At 44.6% G+C, this 19,856-nt stretch overlaps 1 protein-coding gene across 2 annotated transcripts in view; it reads left to right on the top strand.

The window, feature by feature from the left end:
• Positions 1-19,856, top strand: part of SCAF4 (SR-related CTD associated factor 4) — an 872,346-nt gene that overhangs the window by 630,817 nt on the left and 221,673 nt on the right. For both annotated transcript variants that reach the window (XM_085623106.1, XM_085623105.1), the window contains exon 20: positions 17,893-18,964. In XM_085623106.1, the coding sequence (XP_085479232.1) occupies positions 17,893-18,964 (1,072 nt within the window). The remainder of the gene's footprint in view (positions 1-17,892; positions 18,965-19,856) is intronic.

Below are 19,856 nucleotides of genomic sequence, written 5' to 3'. Positions count from 1 at the left end.
TGCTGATCTGCCACCCAAAGAGGGCAGAAATGGTTACAATCATCCTCCCATTAAGGGGAGAGACCCTTGTCCAAAGGGCCACTCCCCACAAATTAATCCCTGGTGGTCTAGTGGGGGCCACTAAAAAGAAATGGCGAGATCTGCCCCCTAGGGGGGTGCAGATAGCCAAAACATATTGGCCCGAAGGGGAGCTAACCTTGCCCAAGGGGCCACTCCCCACAAATAAATACCTGGTGGTCTAGTGGGCCCTATTTATTTTTTAAAAAATGGCGAGATCTGCCCCACCAGGGGTGCAGACAGCCAAACACATTGCCCCCGAAGGGGAGTGACCCTTACCCAGGGGGCACTCCCCACAAATGAATCCCTGGTGGTCTATTGGGCCGATTTTCAAAAAACATGGTAACAAATATTGCCCCCAAAGGGGAGTGACCCTTGCCCAAGGGGTCACTCCCCACAAATGAATCCCTGGTGGTCTAGTGGGCCGATTTTTAAAAAACACGGTAACAAATATTGCCCCCAAAGGGGAGCGACCATTGCCCAAGGGGCCACTCCCCATAGATACGTATGTGCCAGTTTAAAAAAAAAAATGAGGCGCGATCTACCCCCGGGGGACACCGCCAAAAAAACATTGTCCCCAAAAGGGGAGCGACCCTTGCCTAAGGGGTCGCTTGCCCGCACACATTTCATCTATTACATGAAGAAAAAAAAATCTCTAGTGGGCATTCGTGCAGCAGGAATGCCCGCACACATTTCATCTATTACATGAAGAAAAAAAAATCTCTAGTGGGCATTCGTGCAGCAGGAATGCTCAAAACCCTTTCCCCCCGATGCCTCTTTTGTTTAACTCCCCCCCCCCCCCCCCCCCCCTCCCTGAGGCAAAACTCACCTCTTTAGTTCCCGATGTGCTGGAAGCAAATGGCTTCCAGCGCGTCGGGATACGAAGGGAAACCTCCAATGACAGCGCGCCTCGGTGGGGGCATGGAGGAGGGCTGCCCACGGGGGGAGCGCTTCCCCGTGGGTGGTTGCAACGACGGCTGGAAGCCGTCCGATGCACACGCCCACCGTGACGTCGGGCGGCACCTAGCCGTCCGCACAGAAGGGGTTAAACACTGACTGGAAATACAGAGTAAAAATCCCTCCGATTGCAAACGCAGTGAATAATACTACTAATAGTAAAGGGCCTTTTTTTTTCAATCTATAAGAAGGGTAGATCCTACGAAGGTTATCCGCAGTAAACCAAGCAGTAACTGTTCAGGCACTGCTACTAGAATTTGCCGACATAATTGCACTCCAAGAGACCTGGCTCCAGGAAGACATCGCATTGGCTGGATTTATTCAATACATGGTACCTGCGAAAAAAGGCAAAACCTTTGGCCGAGCAATTGGCGGTCTTTCAGTTTGTGTCTACTACCCTAAAAATCAATTCAGAACAACTTAAATCTCCAGACCCAAGCATTCAGCTTGTAAAATTATCTGGCCAAAATGCATACGGCCACAAAACGACAATTCTAATCAATTATTACATTCAACCAAATCGTCAAGCAAAAAAGATAAAAAATGATATGCTATGTAAGGAAATACTAAATCTACGAAGTACAGAGCCAACTTGGAACATTATATTAACAGGAGATTTTAATTCCAACCTGATATACACTCCAGAGGAAGATGAGATACTAACTGAAGAACATGCATTGGAATGTTCCACAGCAGTCAAATGGAGGAATAAAGAGCCGAAAGGACACCTTAGCCAAACATCTGGTAACGGAACTGGAGTACTTAGGCATGCGAGTGTTGAATGGCAGGACAGAAGAAGATAGACCCCCGAAAAAAACATATTATGGGACTAACACCCAATCAATATTGGACTTTACAATTGTTAGTCTTCAATTGATCCCCCAATTACTTACCTTTTACATAGAATATACACCAATGAGTGATCACGGTATGCAACATCTTAAACTCAACTCCTTTGCAGAAACACTTCAACCTGCCTGTTCCCTACAGGGCCAACTAGGTATACTCAACCTAAAATGTATATATTGGAATAGCTTGAACGACGAGAATTGGATCGCAATAATTGAGGTCATACTGAAAGAGTTGGAAAGTGCAACAATGGACAAAATTCAAGCCTGGTCCCTTTTTTTAGAGAAACTACAGACAAAAATGAAATCACTTAAAATAGGGGCTAAGAGAGAACCTAAGAAAGAACTTGCCGTTGGAGCTACAAGAACTAAGAAGGGTGTTGCGAAGAAGCCAAAAAAACCTGCAACTAAACATTAACAACCGGAGCTATCTGGAAACCTTTCTTGCTCAAAGAAAGCTATATAAAAAAAAGATTTGGGAGCATAAAAGGGAGTCGAATGACGAATTCTGGATCAATTTATTGGCTAGTACTAAACCTCAGCACTCAAATACATTTTGGAAAATTATAAACCAGCTAATAAGACCGCGAAACGTATTAACATCAAATATCCAAGAATCCGAATGGGCAACTTTTCTGTCGTCAAAATTTAAAGAAAACCCAATGAAGGCACTTGGGCAGCAATTCATCTTGGGGGATTCCTATACGAATAATAGCCAAGATCAATGCCGTATTTATCCAACGACAATGGTCCCAAGGAATTCGGTACACTCCGCGACCACAGCTGGTGCCTACTCAGTGGAGGAGATAATCACCATTATTAGAAAGGGTAAAAGCAATGGGGCACCGGGACCAAATGGTATCCCGCAAATTGCCTTTAAACGAGCACCAGAATTTTGGGCCCCATCGCTAGAAAAACTTTTTGCAGATGTTCAAAACCGTAATCGCATTCCTGAAAGTTGGAAAGGCTCTATCATCACGCCTATATATAAAGGAGGAGACAGAGCTAATCCTCTAAACTATCGCCTAATAACACTCCAGGATATAGAAGCTAAATACTTCGCATCACTCCTTCTAAAAGATCTGGTAATTTGGGCAGAAGACAAAGTAATGATCCCAATTAACCAGACTGGATTCAGGGCTGGAATCGGAACAATGTCAAACATACTGTCAATAACCATGATAGCTGAAAAATGCCTGCACGCTAAACAGGATCTTAACCTCTGTTTTATTGACCTGCAGGCGGCATTTGACAGTGTTGACCGCAAGCTACTATGGGCGAAGTTAAGAAGATGGGCCATACCGGAAGGGATACTTAGGGGCCTACTCCTGTTTTACTCTGAGACCTGGACACAAATCAAGCTGGGTGACGGTTCACATCTATCAAGAAAAGTCTATACATCGATCGGATTAAAACAGGGTTGCGTCTTAGCACCACAACTATTTAACTTATTCATTTCTGACCTTTCGGGCAAATTAAACAACTGTAATGCTCATGCACCGAAACTTGGCAACTTCCAACTCACTCATATGGCGTATGCTGATGACATTGTGCTTTTGAGCCTAACCAAAGTGGGCCTGTCTAGACTATTAGCAGTAACATCGGAGTTCCTCGAGGCAAATAACCTAGCTCTTAATCTGTCCAAGACAAAGATAATGTTAATAACCAACCGCAGATCTGTGCATCTTAATATCATGCTTGAAGGAAAACTCCTGGAAATAGTATCAAATTACAAATATTTAGGATATTATATCGACGACAAACTGAACTTAAACGCTCAAAAAAAAATACATGACGTAAAGAGCAGGAGCCTTAATATTTGCTTTAAGCATACTTTCAAAAAAATTGGAAGGTCCCTCGTTTACTCCCCTATTGACAGTGATGGCCACCAAAGTTCTTCCTACCCTAGCGTATGCCAGTGTAGCAATGCATGGCAAGGACGCAGTTATTTTAAATAACCTCATCACAAAAATGTATAAGAAGGTCTTAAAACTACCAAGCTCAGCTTCACCTGCTCAGGTGCGTCTAGAATTTGGCGTAATGAATGAGTCACTGGGACGACTTTACACAAGCATCAGAGTATGGTATCGAATTAAAATGAACTCTCAAATAATACTATGAACCGATTCTTGTGGCAGGAACTAGAAAGCCAGCAAAACTCAGCCGCTAATAAATATCTGACTTGTGCTTTGGAGCAAACATGCACCGCCAAACTTTGGGACAAAGATCTGCCATATATTTCCTTTAAACAGGCACTAAATAAGGGGGCTACATTTCATTCATTAATTACAGACAAAGCCATCTTTTCAGACCGCTCCCATTCTTGGTCTGTGATTAACAGTTATAAAAAACTTACCCCGGCTGCCTACTTAGAAACAACATATTCGGTTTTGATCAAAAAGAGGCTAATGGCCGTGAGATTTGGTAAATTACCAACTCTGGCAGACGAACCGGTCTGGAAACGACCAGACTCTGATGTCTGTCGTCTATGTGGCACTACAAAAGAAAATTTAATCCACATTGTATGCCACTGTAAGTCTCTGAACCAGGAGCGTACGTACTTTTTAAAGTACATTTTTAGGGCCAAGAGACTACGTACCTGCAGGTCTGCCATTATTGGTGCTTTGGACTCAACATCCCCCATAATTAATTGCAAGCTGATAAAGTTCCTGATAGCTTTTGAAAAGCGTTTGAAAGCAATATGAAATCTCAAAACAAAAAGGTTTTTTATATTAACGATTGATTTACTGATGTACAATTGTTAAAGTGCTTTTTTATCTGTTTTATTGTAAAGGACAATTTCTCTTTTAATCATTTGTTACGGTTTTAATTAACTAAACAATAAACGTTTACTTACTTACTAGAATTTGCGCTTACCAGTTATTGCGATGGCAAGCATAGTTCGATGGGCCTACAGTCTGCTTCATGCAGCAAGAGAAAACCCTCAGATGTACTGAAGGGAATATTTGAAATTCCTAATAAGGGCTATACATTTACTGTAAATCATAGACTGGCCTTAAAATAATTTGAATGGGAGATAGAACGTCTGGTAGCATGGACCCCTGCAAAACGTAGTCTTAAAATACGCAGTTCTGGGATTAAGCTGTTCTTTCTACATTACATTACTTACTGTAGGAACCTAAAATTGTAAACATCTTTCTCTCACATCTTATAGTATAACCATCTGCAAAAGTATTCATCTTTAACATTTGATCATAACTGTAGGAGCGAGATAATTTTACTCTGGATAATTTCATGCCTTTGAATACATAGAAGTCAGTCATCTAACTCTATCAACAAATCTAGTGTGTGTAACCATTTGCCAAGGAGGGACACAAGACGTTAGACATGCACTATATATACGCCCTGCAGTTACAGCAGCACAGTTACATAACTATCTTGTATCTTGAATTCAGTGTAACCAGAGCGATTAATGGATGTATTTATTAATGTTTACTAAGAATGAGGTGAAAGGTTTTTACATTTTTTTAAAAATTGTTTGAAAATTCCTCTTTGTGGTGTAAAATGGATTGTTTTTAAATTGATGATCTTATCCAAGGTCTAAATCAATAAATATTTTTGACGTGACTTTGCGCACACCTTTCACTGTGGTTAGGGAGCCCAGGCAGATAGTGTAACTTTCACAAATGCAACCTCCATATAAACCAGTTGGAGCTGAAAGCCTTATGACTATTTCTAAAGAACTTTCTGCTGTAAACCTGTTCAGAGTTTGAGAGAGTATGCAAGCAAGTTTTTCATGAAAGAAAAGCAAAGAATCTTGTTGAGAGCGCAAAAGCCATGAATTTTAGCCATATATTGGGGTGTTACCATTATCTCTTGTAGAGCAAACTTCAAATATAATAGGAGATGAGCAAAGCAGATTCAGAACGCCAAACCCGAGGTCTGCTATCTCATCCATGAGATAGAAGATGTGTTTTTGAGGCAAACGTGGCATAATTGTGTTTGCCACTCAGAGCAAGAGAAAAATGTCACAGGTGTGGGCTATAGATATATCAAACTATATTTGGAGTGGAACTTCAGCATGTATTTTTTTTTTAACCTATGTCCCCCACAGACGACAAACTACCACAAGCACTTCCTGTTCTGTGTGCTTCCCTTTAGCCTTACCAACACTCCTCTGAAGTTCACGAAAGTGATTGTGGTGGTTACTGCCAATCTTTGGAGATTAGGAATACCAATCTTTCTCTCCCTTAATGGCTGGTTACTTTAGGTGGACTTGCCTCAAACAGGTGTGGACTACTGCCAGACAACAGTCAATCTCGTAACAGCGCTGGGATTCTGCATCAATTTGCCAAAGTTACACCTGTCTCTGTCGCAATGACTCCCTTTCATTAAAGTATTCTTGGACATGGTGCTGTTTTGACCTTTACCTCCGCCTCAACAAGCCTGCGACATTTAGGCTATGATCTAATGTTTCAACCCTTGACATGTCTCATTGAGAGCGGCTCTGAGACTCATTGTCCTCTTGGCCTACTGCATCCTGCTAGTGGAACACGTTAGATGGCACATGCTGGCTCTTTAGTGGGATATAAAGTCTTAGAGGGCTCAGTACCAAGGGAACCTGTCTTATACCATCCAGGTGTCTGAAAAGACTGCGACAGATCTGCAGTTTTGCTTTTGGAAAAGTTGCATGTCTGCTTGTCATTGGTTGCCTGTAAAGCCATCTTTATTTAACTCACCTGTTGTGATGTGGTTTTTGAAAGGTCTGATCTATATGTTGCAGCTAAAGCCTTTTGTGATGATCTACTCAGACTTCAGTCTTGGTTCTTACATTCTCGATGTGCATCCCATTTGAGCCTGTGCACAGCTGCTCCCTGAGATTACTCACTTTGAAGACTATGTTCCTTATTATGATCATGTCAACTCATCGTGAGTGTAAGCTTCAGGCCCTTCTGTCCAGAACTCTACACCATCTCCTTCTCTGACAAATTGCTGCCAAGGACCAAGGTGACATTCCTCACATATTTGTTATGTTATGTTATGTTATGTTAATAAAGTTTATAGAGCGCACGATTACCTTCCGGTGTCCTGGCGCTAAACACTGATAGCCTGTGCTGTAGTGGAGGATTGTGTAATGCTGTTCCAAATTGGGCAGCCTATGACCTGAAGAGAGCTGTGAGTTTTCACATCGATCGCACCAAAGATCAGCGGGTGTAAGATCATCTCTTCGTGGATTTCTCAGTCAGGGGAGAGGTGGGGGAGCAGTTCAGAAACAAACCATCTCCAAATGGATTGTTCTTTTGATAAAGATCTGCTGTGGTTGGGCCAAAAAACATCATCTGGAAGGCATGCGGGCTCATTACACCAGAGCAAAAACTGCTACCAATGCACTAGTGTGTGAAGTATCTGTTTTGGACATTTGCCGGGTGTAGCGGGAAGGACACTTTGCTTTCAGTCCTACAGTATTTCTGGGTTTGAGCAATTTCGCAGACCCATCAACTGGGGAGGTACTGCTTTGGTATCTAGGCACAAGACGACGAATCTACAGTTAGAAATATCTAGCAGAAGAACACGTTGCTTACCTTCGGTAATGCTCTTTCTGGTTGGGAACTCCCATTTCAATGGAATGGTCTCCTTGGTCCATACGGAAAAAGATTCCACTTTGAGATCTGCACATTGGCATAATTTGGTTCCATGTGAGATTCCGCAGACAGATATCAGAAAACAACTGACCTTGATATGCGTTTGTGGCGATTATATTGTGTCCCTTTCGGGGCGGGATAGACCTGATGTGGAATTGTGCGATGACAACCACTGCTGCATGAAGGACTTGTTGAGGTTAGATAGACTCCCCCACATAGAGCATCCACCAGAAAGAGTGTTACAGAAAGTAACTTGTTTTTTAAATCCACATAATGTAAGAATCTGGCTCTATATATATACTGCACCAAAGTAAGGTACAGTGTGTATATAGTCCAAGGATCTCCAGAGGTTTGGCAGAGGTTAAAGTTAGATAGAACCTTACTCTCTAAAGTGGTAGCTTGGTCGAGCAGTAAGGCAGTATCAGAGGACAGTGTTAAGCATTTGATGTACACGCTCAGTCAGCAAATGAATTCACACACTCAAGAACTGAATTCTAGGCCAATTGTTTTTGTATAAAAAAATATACTGATGTTTTATTCCTCGAACCAAGCAATCCTGGTACAGGTAGGCATATAAATACTTTGCAGTAGTAAATTACTTGTATGAACACAGTTCAAAATTGTAGTATAACTTGTACTGATTTTGGTTACAGTTTAAGTAAGCAGTTTGCAACACTTAGCAGGTATAGTACATTCGAATGAATTGGCTTTTTAAGAAAAATGCAATTAATTACTTTTAAGATTACTTTTGCTAACACAGGACTGGATCCTAGATTCAGCACTGGGACATTTCATGAACCCAGTTGATTAAAGTCGTTTTAGTTAGAGGTACGATTTTTAAAGAAAATATTATTGCATTTCAAAAGTTAACACTTAGAAACTTTTTCACATAGAATCACCAATGTTATCCTACGGGAGTAATTTCACTTAGCAGGTAAGTTACTTTTGCGTTACTTTTGTAATCCAGTGCTGGACTCCTAGATTCAGCACTGGGACATCTACTTAAAACAGGTAAGTAATTACGTTTGTGTAGTTTGTACGTTTTTTAAAGAATATTCTTGTATTTCAAAAGTTGACACTTCGAAACTTTTTCACAAAGAACCCACAATGTTATCCTATGGAAGGAAATTCAATTCACAGGTAAGTTACTTTTTAGTTACTTTTCTTACTCACTGCTGGACACCTGGGTTCAGCACTGGGACCTTTCCTGCGAAAATTCAGTTAGGTTATTTGTGCGCTTTTTAAGGAATATTCTTAGTTTTCAAAAGTCGATAATTAAAAACTTTTTGGGAGAAAAAGTGTCAATGTTATCCTATGAGGAGAAACAGGTCATCAGTTTCGAGGTAAGTATTCGGTCTTTGAAGTTAGGGTTCTGGGCCAAGACTTGGTGGTCTCCCAGGGTCAGTGAGGCACTGTTGTTGCACCCCCAGTGGCACTAGGGCGGCCGGGTGCACAGTGTTGAGGCCCAATGTTATCCTATGGAGGATAGAGGGGCTCCGGTTGGTGGCTGCTGGCCACGGGGTTGTGGGAGTAAAGCTCCTATGGTTAAGCTGAGGGCAAGTTGGGGACCAAGTTAGCACCAAAGGAGCACCCTCAGCGGCACTAGGGCGGCAGGGTGCTGTTTTGAGGTCGGGTGCCCTGTGATTTCAATGGAGATTCTCCAGGACAAAGAAAGACTGCAGGCTCGGGGACAAGGATCCTCCAGGAGTGACCACCACTTCGAGGGGTAAGTTGGGATGTTGTGGGTTGGTTAGGCAGCGCTGGGTTGGGCACACAAGGCCGTGGGGCGTCTGGTGCAGGGGTGCCTTGGTATGTCGGACCCCCCCCCCCTCTGGATTGAGGCTGCAGGCGTCCGGAGGCTTGAGGCAGGTCAGGGGTTGCCGGATCTCTGGTCAGGATTGCCGTGGGGACCTCCTCGTGGTATTTGTCCACTCGAGCTTGTGCCGAATTCGTCAGGTGCAGTGTGTGGGGGATTCACGGTTCCTGGCTGGCACCAGAAGCTGCAGTTCAAACACGTCCGGTGTTCACGGGAGAAACAGCTTGGAAAGTGAAGGCAGGCAGGTCCTCTGGGGTTTTTGAGGTTGCCGGCAGCTGGACACACCGGGGTTTTGCAGGAGCAGGTTCGAGGGGAGACAGGCCTGTCGGGCTTGGGCCAAGTCAGTGGGCGTCGTTCTTGTGTTAGCTCTGCACGGCTTGTCGTCTTCCTCTCTTGGGTTGCTGGATCTGAGGAAGGAAGGTTCAGGGTGCCCCTAAATACTAAATTTAGGGGCGTTACAGGTAGGTAAAGGGCCCTTCCCTGGGGTGGGTACACCCCCTATTCTGCCACTCTGCAGTGGGAGGGGAGCAGGAGCCTGTCCCTGGTTGGCTGGGTCCCCCATCCTCAAGATGGCGGGGACTCCCCCACCTTAGGGGTGGAGTTGGCAGAGGTGGGCACACCTCACTTGTTTTTCCCGCCGGTTCTCCCTCCCAAAGTGGGGGGTAGAACCAGTGGGGACCAGTTTGGTCTGAAGAAGCTCACAAAGTCTGCAGGCCTTTAAAGCTTCCCCTGCCCATCCTGAGGGAGGGGTACCTAGCACCTCGTCCCAGGATGTGCATTGTTGCAGGCCCTCGAGCGGATGGCTCTCGACCCAGGGGTCCAGCAACACGTCTGGTGGGTGGCAGCCTAAGCAGCCACTCAGTCGGGACACTGGTTGTGGGTCAAGTTCAGGGGGCATTTTTAAAATGCTCTCTGTTTTGCCTTGTTGTGTGTTTTACTTTGAAACCCACACTGGCATCAGCGTGGGTACAATGTGCTGAGAAGTTTGATACCAAACTTCCCAGACTTCAGTGTATCCATCATGGTACTGTGGAGTTCATAATGACAAACTCTCAGCACCATATACTCATTAATGGTACACTGCACTTACAATGTCTGAGAATGGACTCAGACACTGTAGGGGCACAGGGCTCATGCCTCTGTGCCCTCACTACTGGCATAGTGCACCCAGCTAGAGGGGTGACTGACCTAGGCCAGGGCAGTGGGTGGTAGGCATGGCACACAGGGATGTGTGCCATGTCGACTCTTCACTTTTGATCTGCACCAAGACACGCAGCCTGCAAGGCAGTGCGCTTGTGAAACGGTACAGGGCCCATACGGGTGTCACAATTGGTGCTGCATCCCTTAGGAGCCTTCTCTGGTCACAGTGCCTTGGGTACATGGGGTACTATTTACCAGGGACCTACCTGTGGCCAGAGTTGTCATATGGGTTTTGTTTTGAGGAAAGAACACAGGCCCAGGGGTCCTGATTGGCAGGGCCCCAGAGCACATCAAGTCAAAGAGCATCAGTAGTCCGGCAACAAAAAAAAGGGGGGGGGGGTTACTGCAACAGAAACCCACTTTCTCACACACAACCATCGATAGAACATTTTCACTTCAACTAAAAGAACTGTTTCAGATAATTTAACAGAACTCCTCTTTGCGACGTAGTGTGAAAAGACCAACATCCACATAAGTGGCAGCATTGGACAAAGCTATGATCCATTAGAACACATTTTTAATTTTACAGATAGCACTGGCCTGTAGCTACTCATTAAATCCCTTACTTAATGTCCTGTCTGTTACTCGTAAGGAGGGGTGTGGAAATTTTACAAAAATCTACTTGACCAATGGACAAAATGTTACAGAAATCTACTTGTCCTGGGAAAATATCTGCTTGCCCCACCTATTCCATAAATCACCGAGGTGGGTCTGCACGGAGAGAACCTGCACGGCAATCAGTGCAACATACTGTGCAATGTATACTTCAAATGCAAGTCCAATTGTGCAGTGCATGGTCATACACCCTTAAATTCAACTGTTGTACTGTCTGGATGTACAGCATGTGTGCAGATGTGTCGGTGTGCACTGCACTCATTTATTAACCAGTATGCATGTGACAAATTTTCAAATTTAGAGAATTAGTACCTAAAGGCAGAGTGCAGGCTGGTAATTGACTACATTTCTTGAAGCGTATTTGGCATAGGCTGTGCCAGAATATGAACCTGTAGGGCAAAAGGGTGTTCTCAGTCTTAGGGCCAACTCATAGCTGTCCATTTTCCAAAATACTCACATGTGATCATGCTGTGATGAACGTGTGGATGGGAATAACCACTTCTTGGCAGAGCTTATGAACTGTTCATGGGGCAGCAAAAATCACATAGCGGAGGTGTTTAGTTCACTGAAGCAGTATCCACAAGTACGAATACACCAGAGAAAGTAATGGGCAGTTAAATCAATCTCTCCTTTTACACTTCTGGGCAGGTGTGGTGTGATTATATTATTGTGCACTCACTGCTACATCTCCACATTCTTCTACCACACAAAGAGCATATGCAACACTGGCAGTAGCAGAGCAGGGTTCTCTTGTGCACAGTACGGGTTAGTAATGGCACCAGCAGAGTAAGCTTCCCTAACATGAAGGGGTGCAGATCAGCAATAGATGTGCAAGTTTGTCTCACTGAGATTTGTAAAGCACTCAGTTTTTTCTTTAAAATCCAAGTTCTCTGCCATTTGTCTCTCTCCTTCCAATGTCCCCAGCTCCCCACTGAAATGTGTGCGTTATCTTCTGGGAAATCCTGTAATTCTGTTGCAGGAAGCTGATATACGAGTATTGGGAAGCCTGGTGAAAGACACAGTTTTAACGTTGCAGCAACTTGTGCAGTCAGTTTCTTTATTTCAAAAGTTGAGCATCATGAGGGTCCAAGGGATGATACTAACTTGGATATTTGAAAATGGGCACATGCATAAAGAAGCACAAAGACAGACACACAGGAAAAACACCATTGGCAAATCATGTAGGGAAAGAAAAACAATCCTTTATGTCTACATAGGACGAATATTCACACAGGCGGAAGAGTCACTTTTCCTTCGATCTGGTATGGGCTCGTTTTTACTGCTGACGTAACTGTGCAACAAAAATGCATCACTACAACGGTTGCATAAAATTCTGAGGTTGGAACATTGTATATTTTCACTTAGTTGTGAATAAAACATGATTGTAATACCTACAAATTTATATTTTGATAATTTCTGATTTATATTGAGCTCGCTTCTGCAATTTTTGCCATTTTATATTGTTGCAAATGAAATATGGTCCCCCACTGGTGACAGGTCCCGTATGCTTTATATACAGAGCCACTCTAATTATGAGATTCCACAGATGAGGCTTTTTCCACATAATTTGCCATCTAATCCAACACAGGCTGCCTAAACTGCATATTTTAACAACAAAATAAATGTTGATACTAGCTCAAACAGATCAAGTTACTAAGAGGGGGTAACATGTCCTGCCACACAGTGAAAAGCCCATCACAAGTAGTGACAGGTCTCTTTTACATTGCTATTGCTGTATTTGGGTCTTAATCTAAAAGTAATGAGGCAAAACTTTTATACAGTGTTAAGGTGTACAGATGTCAAAATAATGAAGTTATACTATCAACGAAAATTTGCTGCATTAGGCTACATAATTCTCATTTTTGTGGCTGCATAAATTAATCAACCCTGCTGCATAATTTAGACCTCCCTGCTACGTAATTTAGACCTTCCCTACCGCTTCATTACAATGGCTTTGCTTATTTAGCACAAACTGCTAGAGAACTGTGCCTGGTGAGGGCTGTTTACAGTAGGTATAGGAGATGAGAAATGCAACCAAAAAAAAGGTATAGGCTAACAGAAATGAGCCCTAAATGTGGAGAAAACCCGTTTCTTGACAGGATTACACCTATAAAAATTGACAGGGACGGGAGGCTTTTCCTCTGCACCACTGGCAAGATTAAAAGATAGTGTGGGCACTAATTAAGCGAGAAGCCGTGGAGCCGAGGGGGAGGTAACGGAATAAGGAAAAGGCAAAAAAGACTGTGGGGGAGGGTATTGGTAACGGAGATCTCATTTTGGGCAAAAATGTGGACAGTGCAACGTTTCAGACGCCAAGAGAGGCCCACATCTCAGTGAACAGTGTGAAATACGCTGCACTCGTAGCATTGCCTGGATTACAAAGGTACTTTCTGCCTTCTGCATTATGTAGTGTTTCCTTTATTCGACTATAGCTTGATTTATTTAATAGCAGGACAACAATGCACTTTAAAAAATGTTTCTATTAACAGCGCACGCATAATCTTTCAAGGCTTCATTTTCTGTAAGCCTGATAGGTGTTTAAAGTATTATCATTCGCTCCGTGCCCCCAAATGTGACCTCGTCCATAAAAGCAGAGACAAAGTAAAAGTCTATCTCTCTATAGTAAAATTCCTTTCATCGTGTTTTCACGCTGTACTGGTTCCGTTGCTAGATTGCAAAAGGAGAGGTTCCCGCCTTATTGTAAATTAACATGCCACACATTTAACCCTGGCCCCACGCTCACTAAATCCAGACCGTTGCATGCAGAATCACGGTTAATATTTTCTTAAAGCTCGGACCGCTGCAAAACCCATTATCAGACGGACTCACCTGCTGGAGAGGCATACAGTGAGACACCGACTTGTTGCTCCCAATTCCAGGAAGTGCGCAGCAGCGCACCAAAGATCAGTGACCTGCCTTCGATGGATCCCACGGGACAGGACGATCGAGCCACGCAGCACTCCGCAGCAGAGAGACTATTCGGCCCACAGTGCTGTGACCAGGCAGTGGAAAAAGTGTTTCCTGCCTCGGGCCTGCCCTTTCATGTTCGGCAGCTGGGTTCCAAGAGCAGGTGGACTGCACCAGTTACGGAATCAATGCTAGAACACTGACTTTTAGCGCAAGACTCCCCCGCCAATCACAGCCAGTCAGTGGCCTCCAAAAGCATTCAGACCTCATTTCTAATTGTCTGTGAGCCCCGTAGTGCCCACAGCTCAAATATCTTTAGTGATTTAATGTCTACTTGTCCGTCGGGCAAAATAGACAATAAATCTTCTTGCCCATTATAAAAATCTACTTGGTTCGGGCGTCGGGCGATATGATTTCCCTATCCCGGCGTATGTAGTTTTTAGGTCTCGTCTAGATAGCGCATGCGCGGTCGCAAGACTTACAGTAAATACAAATATAGAGGGTAATTTCTCCTGTCGCTTGCCATTGGTTGATTCTGGCATTGGTCTTCTTATCTGGCTTATGGTTGGCTTTTGATCCGATACGTCACTTCCGTTTTGCAGGAAGCAGCACCGACCAACTACAGTGTAGTTCTGCTGCTGGCTCTTATCTATTCATTTAGGGACTACTTCCTTGTTTCATTAGTCAGTGTTGCAGCTTGCTTCCACGTTGCCGTTCCGCCCCGGGGCGCACGCAAAACGTTCAGTTTTAGCAACAATACGGGCGCCAAGCTTAATATTTCAGCAGGCACCCACTTTACTTTCTGACCTTTCCAATGCTTGTTTAATCTCGGCCCCTTGAGCACGGCGTTTGCCACCGTCTTTCATCTTGGAGAAACGCATAGACTCTAACCCGGATCCCCAGGCATAAAGTCCACAGCTCTGCTTGTTTTAATTTTGGCAGCACGGTGCGCTCTTCTGGGAGCAACGCACAGACTCTAACCCAGATTCCCAGGCACAAAGTCCGCAGCCCTGCTTTTTTAAATTTTGGCAGCACGGTGCGCTGTAACTGTAGCATCCGCATGCCTTTATTTTCCTTGCAACATTCTCCTTTTAATTTGCATTATTTATTTATTTAATTTTTACAAGCATGGCACGCTTTAAGTATAGCGCCGTGCCCCTACCATTCTGTTTTTTGGGAGGTCTGGAGCCTGCTCCTCATTGTCGTCCTGCCCCCGGGCGCCGTGCTGAACTTGCAGACTTTGCCAGTGCTTGTCCGTAAATGCACTTTTCTGAACCACCGTGCTGTTTGAACCACTGTCCTTACCACTGCAGCTGTCACTGATCGCCTGAATTACATTTCTGGAAATACATTTGAGGCATAAGCGGCATCCCTTGGTTGTCACACTTCATACAGGGCCCCGAAAACGATCAGACATTTGAGTTATGTGATCCGGGAAGAGGGCTGCGACGTCACTACTGAGTGCCCTTTACATGCCTGGTTGAGAAATGCCCTGCGGAAGTGGGAAGCAGCTGCTTGATGGCTGTGGAAATGTCACTAGATACGCACTCAAGCAGCCTCTTCTGCAGTATTCAGTAACAGTCCGCAAGTTACTGCATTCAACCCCCCCCCCCAAACAGTGTGCTTGCGAAGCCCTCCCTCTGTGATGTTTTAAATCTGATTTCTTAATGCAGTCATCTGCATTTTCATTTCAAGGCATTAGAAGCATCGGCTGCAAGTGAACAATTCGTTCCCTTTTGTTCATTATTCTGGTAAATATGCAGTATAAATATTTGTTTAAAATTCAAACCCTGGCAGTAATGTAACTTTTTTTTAATCCTTAGAAGTTTGGTAAAATGAGTACTATTAACTGTGATATCACTTTTTATTTCCAAGTTTAAAGGCAGTTAAGTGTTTTGGCTCAATTGGTCCGTAATAGATTAGCTGACTAAAGCAACGTTTGAGGTGTGACTATCAGTTAAAGACAGGAACTTTAATATTGGGTAGATTTGTTGTACATAAATTGCAATAATGTTTGATCTTCGTAAATTATCACCAGTATGTATATCCTTGACATCGTTTCTAAAAAAGTAAATACATATATATAAATTGAAAAGCTTTGAGTTTAAATGCATTCAATAAGAACCCCAGACTTACTAAACCTTACTTACACTGCTGCTTAAGTGTTGTAAAGCAGCGCAATTGGTGTTCTTTTAAGTGGGGTTCCTTCCGTATGCATCCAAACCCATGTGGCATTCCGTAAGGCTATAAAAACATATCTCTTTCCTAAGTAATCTCCTTCCCTGCCTGCTTTTGCCCTGTCCCTCTGTCTGACTGAGATTAGCGCTGGGATGCCCCTTTGCTGGGGCAGCCATGCGCTATATAAAAATGGTAACATAACATGCTGATCCTGTTGCTATTTGCCGCTTTCTGCACGCTCTTCGCCACTCCATATCCCAGGTCTCCTCTGCATATGGGTGGGCCAGCCTAACATCAATCCACCCCCAGGGGTGCCCGAGAAACAAGAGCACCACAGGACGCTTTCAGTGTGGGGAGCAGCAGCCTGCATTTGAGGTTCACAAAGTGAATGAAGCAGATAGGTGTTGCAGACTGGGAGAGTAGGTATTTATTTTGCATATGCTGGGTAAAATATGGGAAATAGATGTTGATTAGTGCCAGATGAAAACATGTTTACTGATAAGGTAATCAGCTGCATAGCGAAATTGAGAAAAAGACCACTTGGTTACACTCCACAGATGAAGGACAAGTAAGTAGATGGATTTCTTGCCTCTACACAGAAACCAGCTGGTTCACAGAAAAACTCAGGCCGACAGTGGATCTTAAGCTACAAATAGCAAATTTCTTGTCTAATGTAACTGGTGCTCATGTAAAGCACTCCCAATACCTTTGGGACCTGTTCGCGCTATATAGAAATGCAAACAAAAAGAGGGGGGCAAGCGGGGAGCCAATTGTTTCAGGACCTTGCACTTTTAAAAAAAATCTTACACTAACCAAAATAATCCCTAGAACATGGTTTGGTTTAATGAAGTAAGCAAGGGATGGAAATTAGATCTACATGGCCCTGCTCCATAGGGAATCCACCGCTAACTGGCCATAAGGGCTGCATGATCCAGCAACAAGTCTCTAAGCCAGAACAATTTGCAATGTTGTAAATGACAATGCCTTTTATTTATCTGTTTTTAAAACCTGCTAGCGGTGCGTAAACACGCACTTTGTACTTGTAGTCGCTGCTTACGAGAAGCAAGGCTGGCAGTAACTGCACCTCTTTTACTGCCAGCCTTGCTGCTTGTAAGCAAGGACTATAAGCACCAAGTGCATGTTTATGGACCACTTACAGGTTCTCAAAACACATAACTAAAAGGCATTGTCATTTACAATGACAATAGCTCAAACTCTCGCAAATGTGAGACCGATTGCATTGCAAATGCTTGTTTACTTTTATGGCCCTGGTGATTTAACAGAGAACTAGCTGTAGTGGAGGCTGTTAATACTGTATTAATATGAAATTGATAAACACAATGTTCAGCATTTACTGTGGTTTATTAACATTTGTGGATAATCAAGTATAGTAGTAGCCTTAAACTTTGTTGAAGACTGTTTTGAAGACAATGCAAACACCCTTATTTTATTTTTCTACAAACTGTAGGGTTTGTAGTAGAAAAGAATGTAGTTTGTACATTTCGACTTACTCTAAAATGAAGCACCATATGAAAATGTTCTAAAATCTACCCTCTGACATAAAACATAAAATATTTTACTTTTAACATTTTACTTATCGAAATAGGACTTATTTATACAAAATGCACAAGATTCAGCTTTTTTACAATGTAGATAACTTTTGAAGATAATTGCAAAACAAATTTGTAAAACTATGTATTTTTCCCTGCAGGGTTTCTCACACTTGGCTGGTATGTCACATCCGGGTATGATGCACCCACTGGCTTTGCCTCATCTGCCTGGATTACCACCAATGCCTGGTTTGCCACCACCACCGTGTCCTCCTCCTAGACCTAGTTTACTTCTAGGACCACCACTTCAGGCGGGTCTGCCCCCTCATTCAGGTTCCTTGCTTCTGCCGGGTCTGCCACCCCAAATTGGTCAGACATCCCAGACAGTTGCTCCTGCACAGGGAGGTTCACTGCCCCATGCAGGGCAGCCTCCTCCGCTGGCGGGCCAGCAGCCGCTTCCTCCGCTGGCGGGCCAGCAGCCGCTTCCTCCGCTGGCGGGCCAGCAGCCGCCTCCTGCGCTGGCGGGCCAGCAGCCGCCTCCTGCGCTGGCGGGCCAGCAGCCGCCTCCTGCGCTGGCGGGCCAGCAGCCGCCTCCTGCGCAGGCGGGCCAGCAGCCGCCTCCTGCGCAGGCGGGCCAGCAGCCGCCTCCTGCGCAGGCGGGCCAGCAGCCGCCTCCTGCGCAGGCGGGCCAGCAGCCGCCTCCTGCGCAGGCGGGCCAGCAGCCGCCTCCTGCGCAGGCGGGCCAGCAGCCGCCTCCTGCTCAGGCGGGCCAGCAGCCGCCTCCTGCTCAGGCGGGCCAGCAGCCGCCTCCTGCTCAGGCGGGCCAGCAGCCGCCACCTGCTCAGGCGGGCCAGCAGCCGCCACCTGCTCAGACGGGCCAGCCACATCCCCTCCAAATGGGCCAGCATCTCCCGCAGGCTGGAGGTCCACCTCCCCACCAGATCGGCGGCCAGCCTCCCTTCCACATGGGCGGCCAGCCGCCCTTCCACATGGGCGGCCAGCCGCCCTTCCACATGGGCGGCCAGCCTCCCTTCCACATGGGCGGCCAGCCCCCCCGCCAAATGGGCGGCCTTCCTCATCACACTGGTCCACCATCAATGATCCCTCCTCCGCAGCTTCCACCTTACCCAAGCCTTTTAGGACCCCCTCCTGGATTTGCTCATGGGATTCCTCCACCACCTCCTCCGCCGCCGTTCATGAGGCATGGCTTCAATCCAGTTCATATGCCACCAGGTATGTTACTTATATTTTCCTAACTGTATTATTTTGTACGGTTTGTAAGGAAACCTGCACTGTCACTTTCAGGCTTCTAATCTCCAGAGTCTAAACATGCAGCACGTTCATAAGTATTCTGTTCTTTTCTTTGACTCTGAATAAGGTGCCTGAGCAGAGGGGTAAACGCTTAACTTTTTCTCATAAAATTGTTTTTGAGCTTTGTTACAAATTGTTTAAACACTACTTTATTCTCCCAATTTGTTGTAAAGTAGGTCTTCAGTTTAGATTTTCTTTCACTTCTCAGCTCGGACTCCATTGAGTTATTTTTTTCTGACAGAAATTTCAGAGGCTTGGTCTCATTGGGCGGGGGTGGTGGGTGGGGAAGGGTTATGATATTGTTCCTAAATGGTTTTTGTAGTTTTCTATTTTTCTATAATGAGAAGAGGATCTTTTTTCCCATGAAGTTGCTGTTTGTAGGGCAAAAATGTATTCTGCATTGCTGACCTGAAAGCCTATTATGCACTTTTGAAATCGGTTATCTTAAACCGTATTGGGGGCAAAGGTAGAGAAGGAACCATGGAGGACTTATACTCCTATCTGCGCCCCTCTCCCTTCTTCTGAAATTCAAAGAAAACATTCCTCCCTGCTCTTCCCATTTCTTTGTACCTTTCAACTTCAAAAGAGGCCTATGGCAATGGGTAGAGCCTAAAACCATGCTCTCACATCAAAGGTGAAGATTCTGATGTCAGTCTCCTCATAATAAAGATGATATTATTGATTCAGACTTATTGACCAAAGAGGTTAACGCAACCTATGAGGCTATGTTGACAGTCCATTTAGGATTATGCATAGATCTTGGATGCATGCTTTGATGTATGTCCCATAAAATAATTTGGCAGATATCACACCT

The sequence above is a fragment of the Triturus cristatus genome, chromosome 8, assembly GCF_964204655.1.
Source record: "Triturus cristatus chromosome 8, aTriCri1.1, whole genome shotgun sequence".
NCBI lineage: Eukaryota > Metazoa > Chordata > Amphibia > Caudata > Salamandridae > Triturus > Triturus cristatus.
This window is presented reverse-complemented; position numbering and strand designations above follow the sequence as displayed.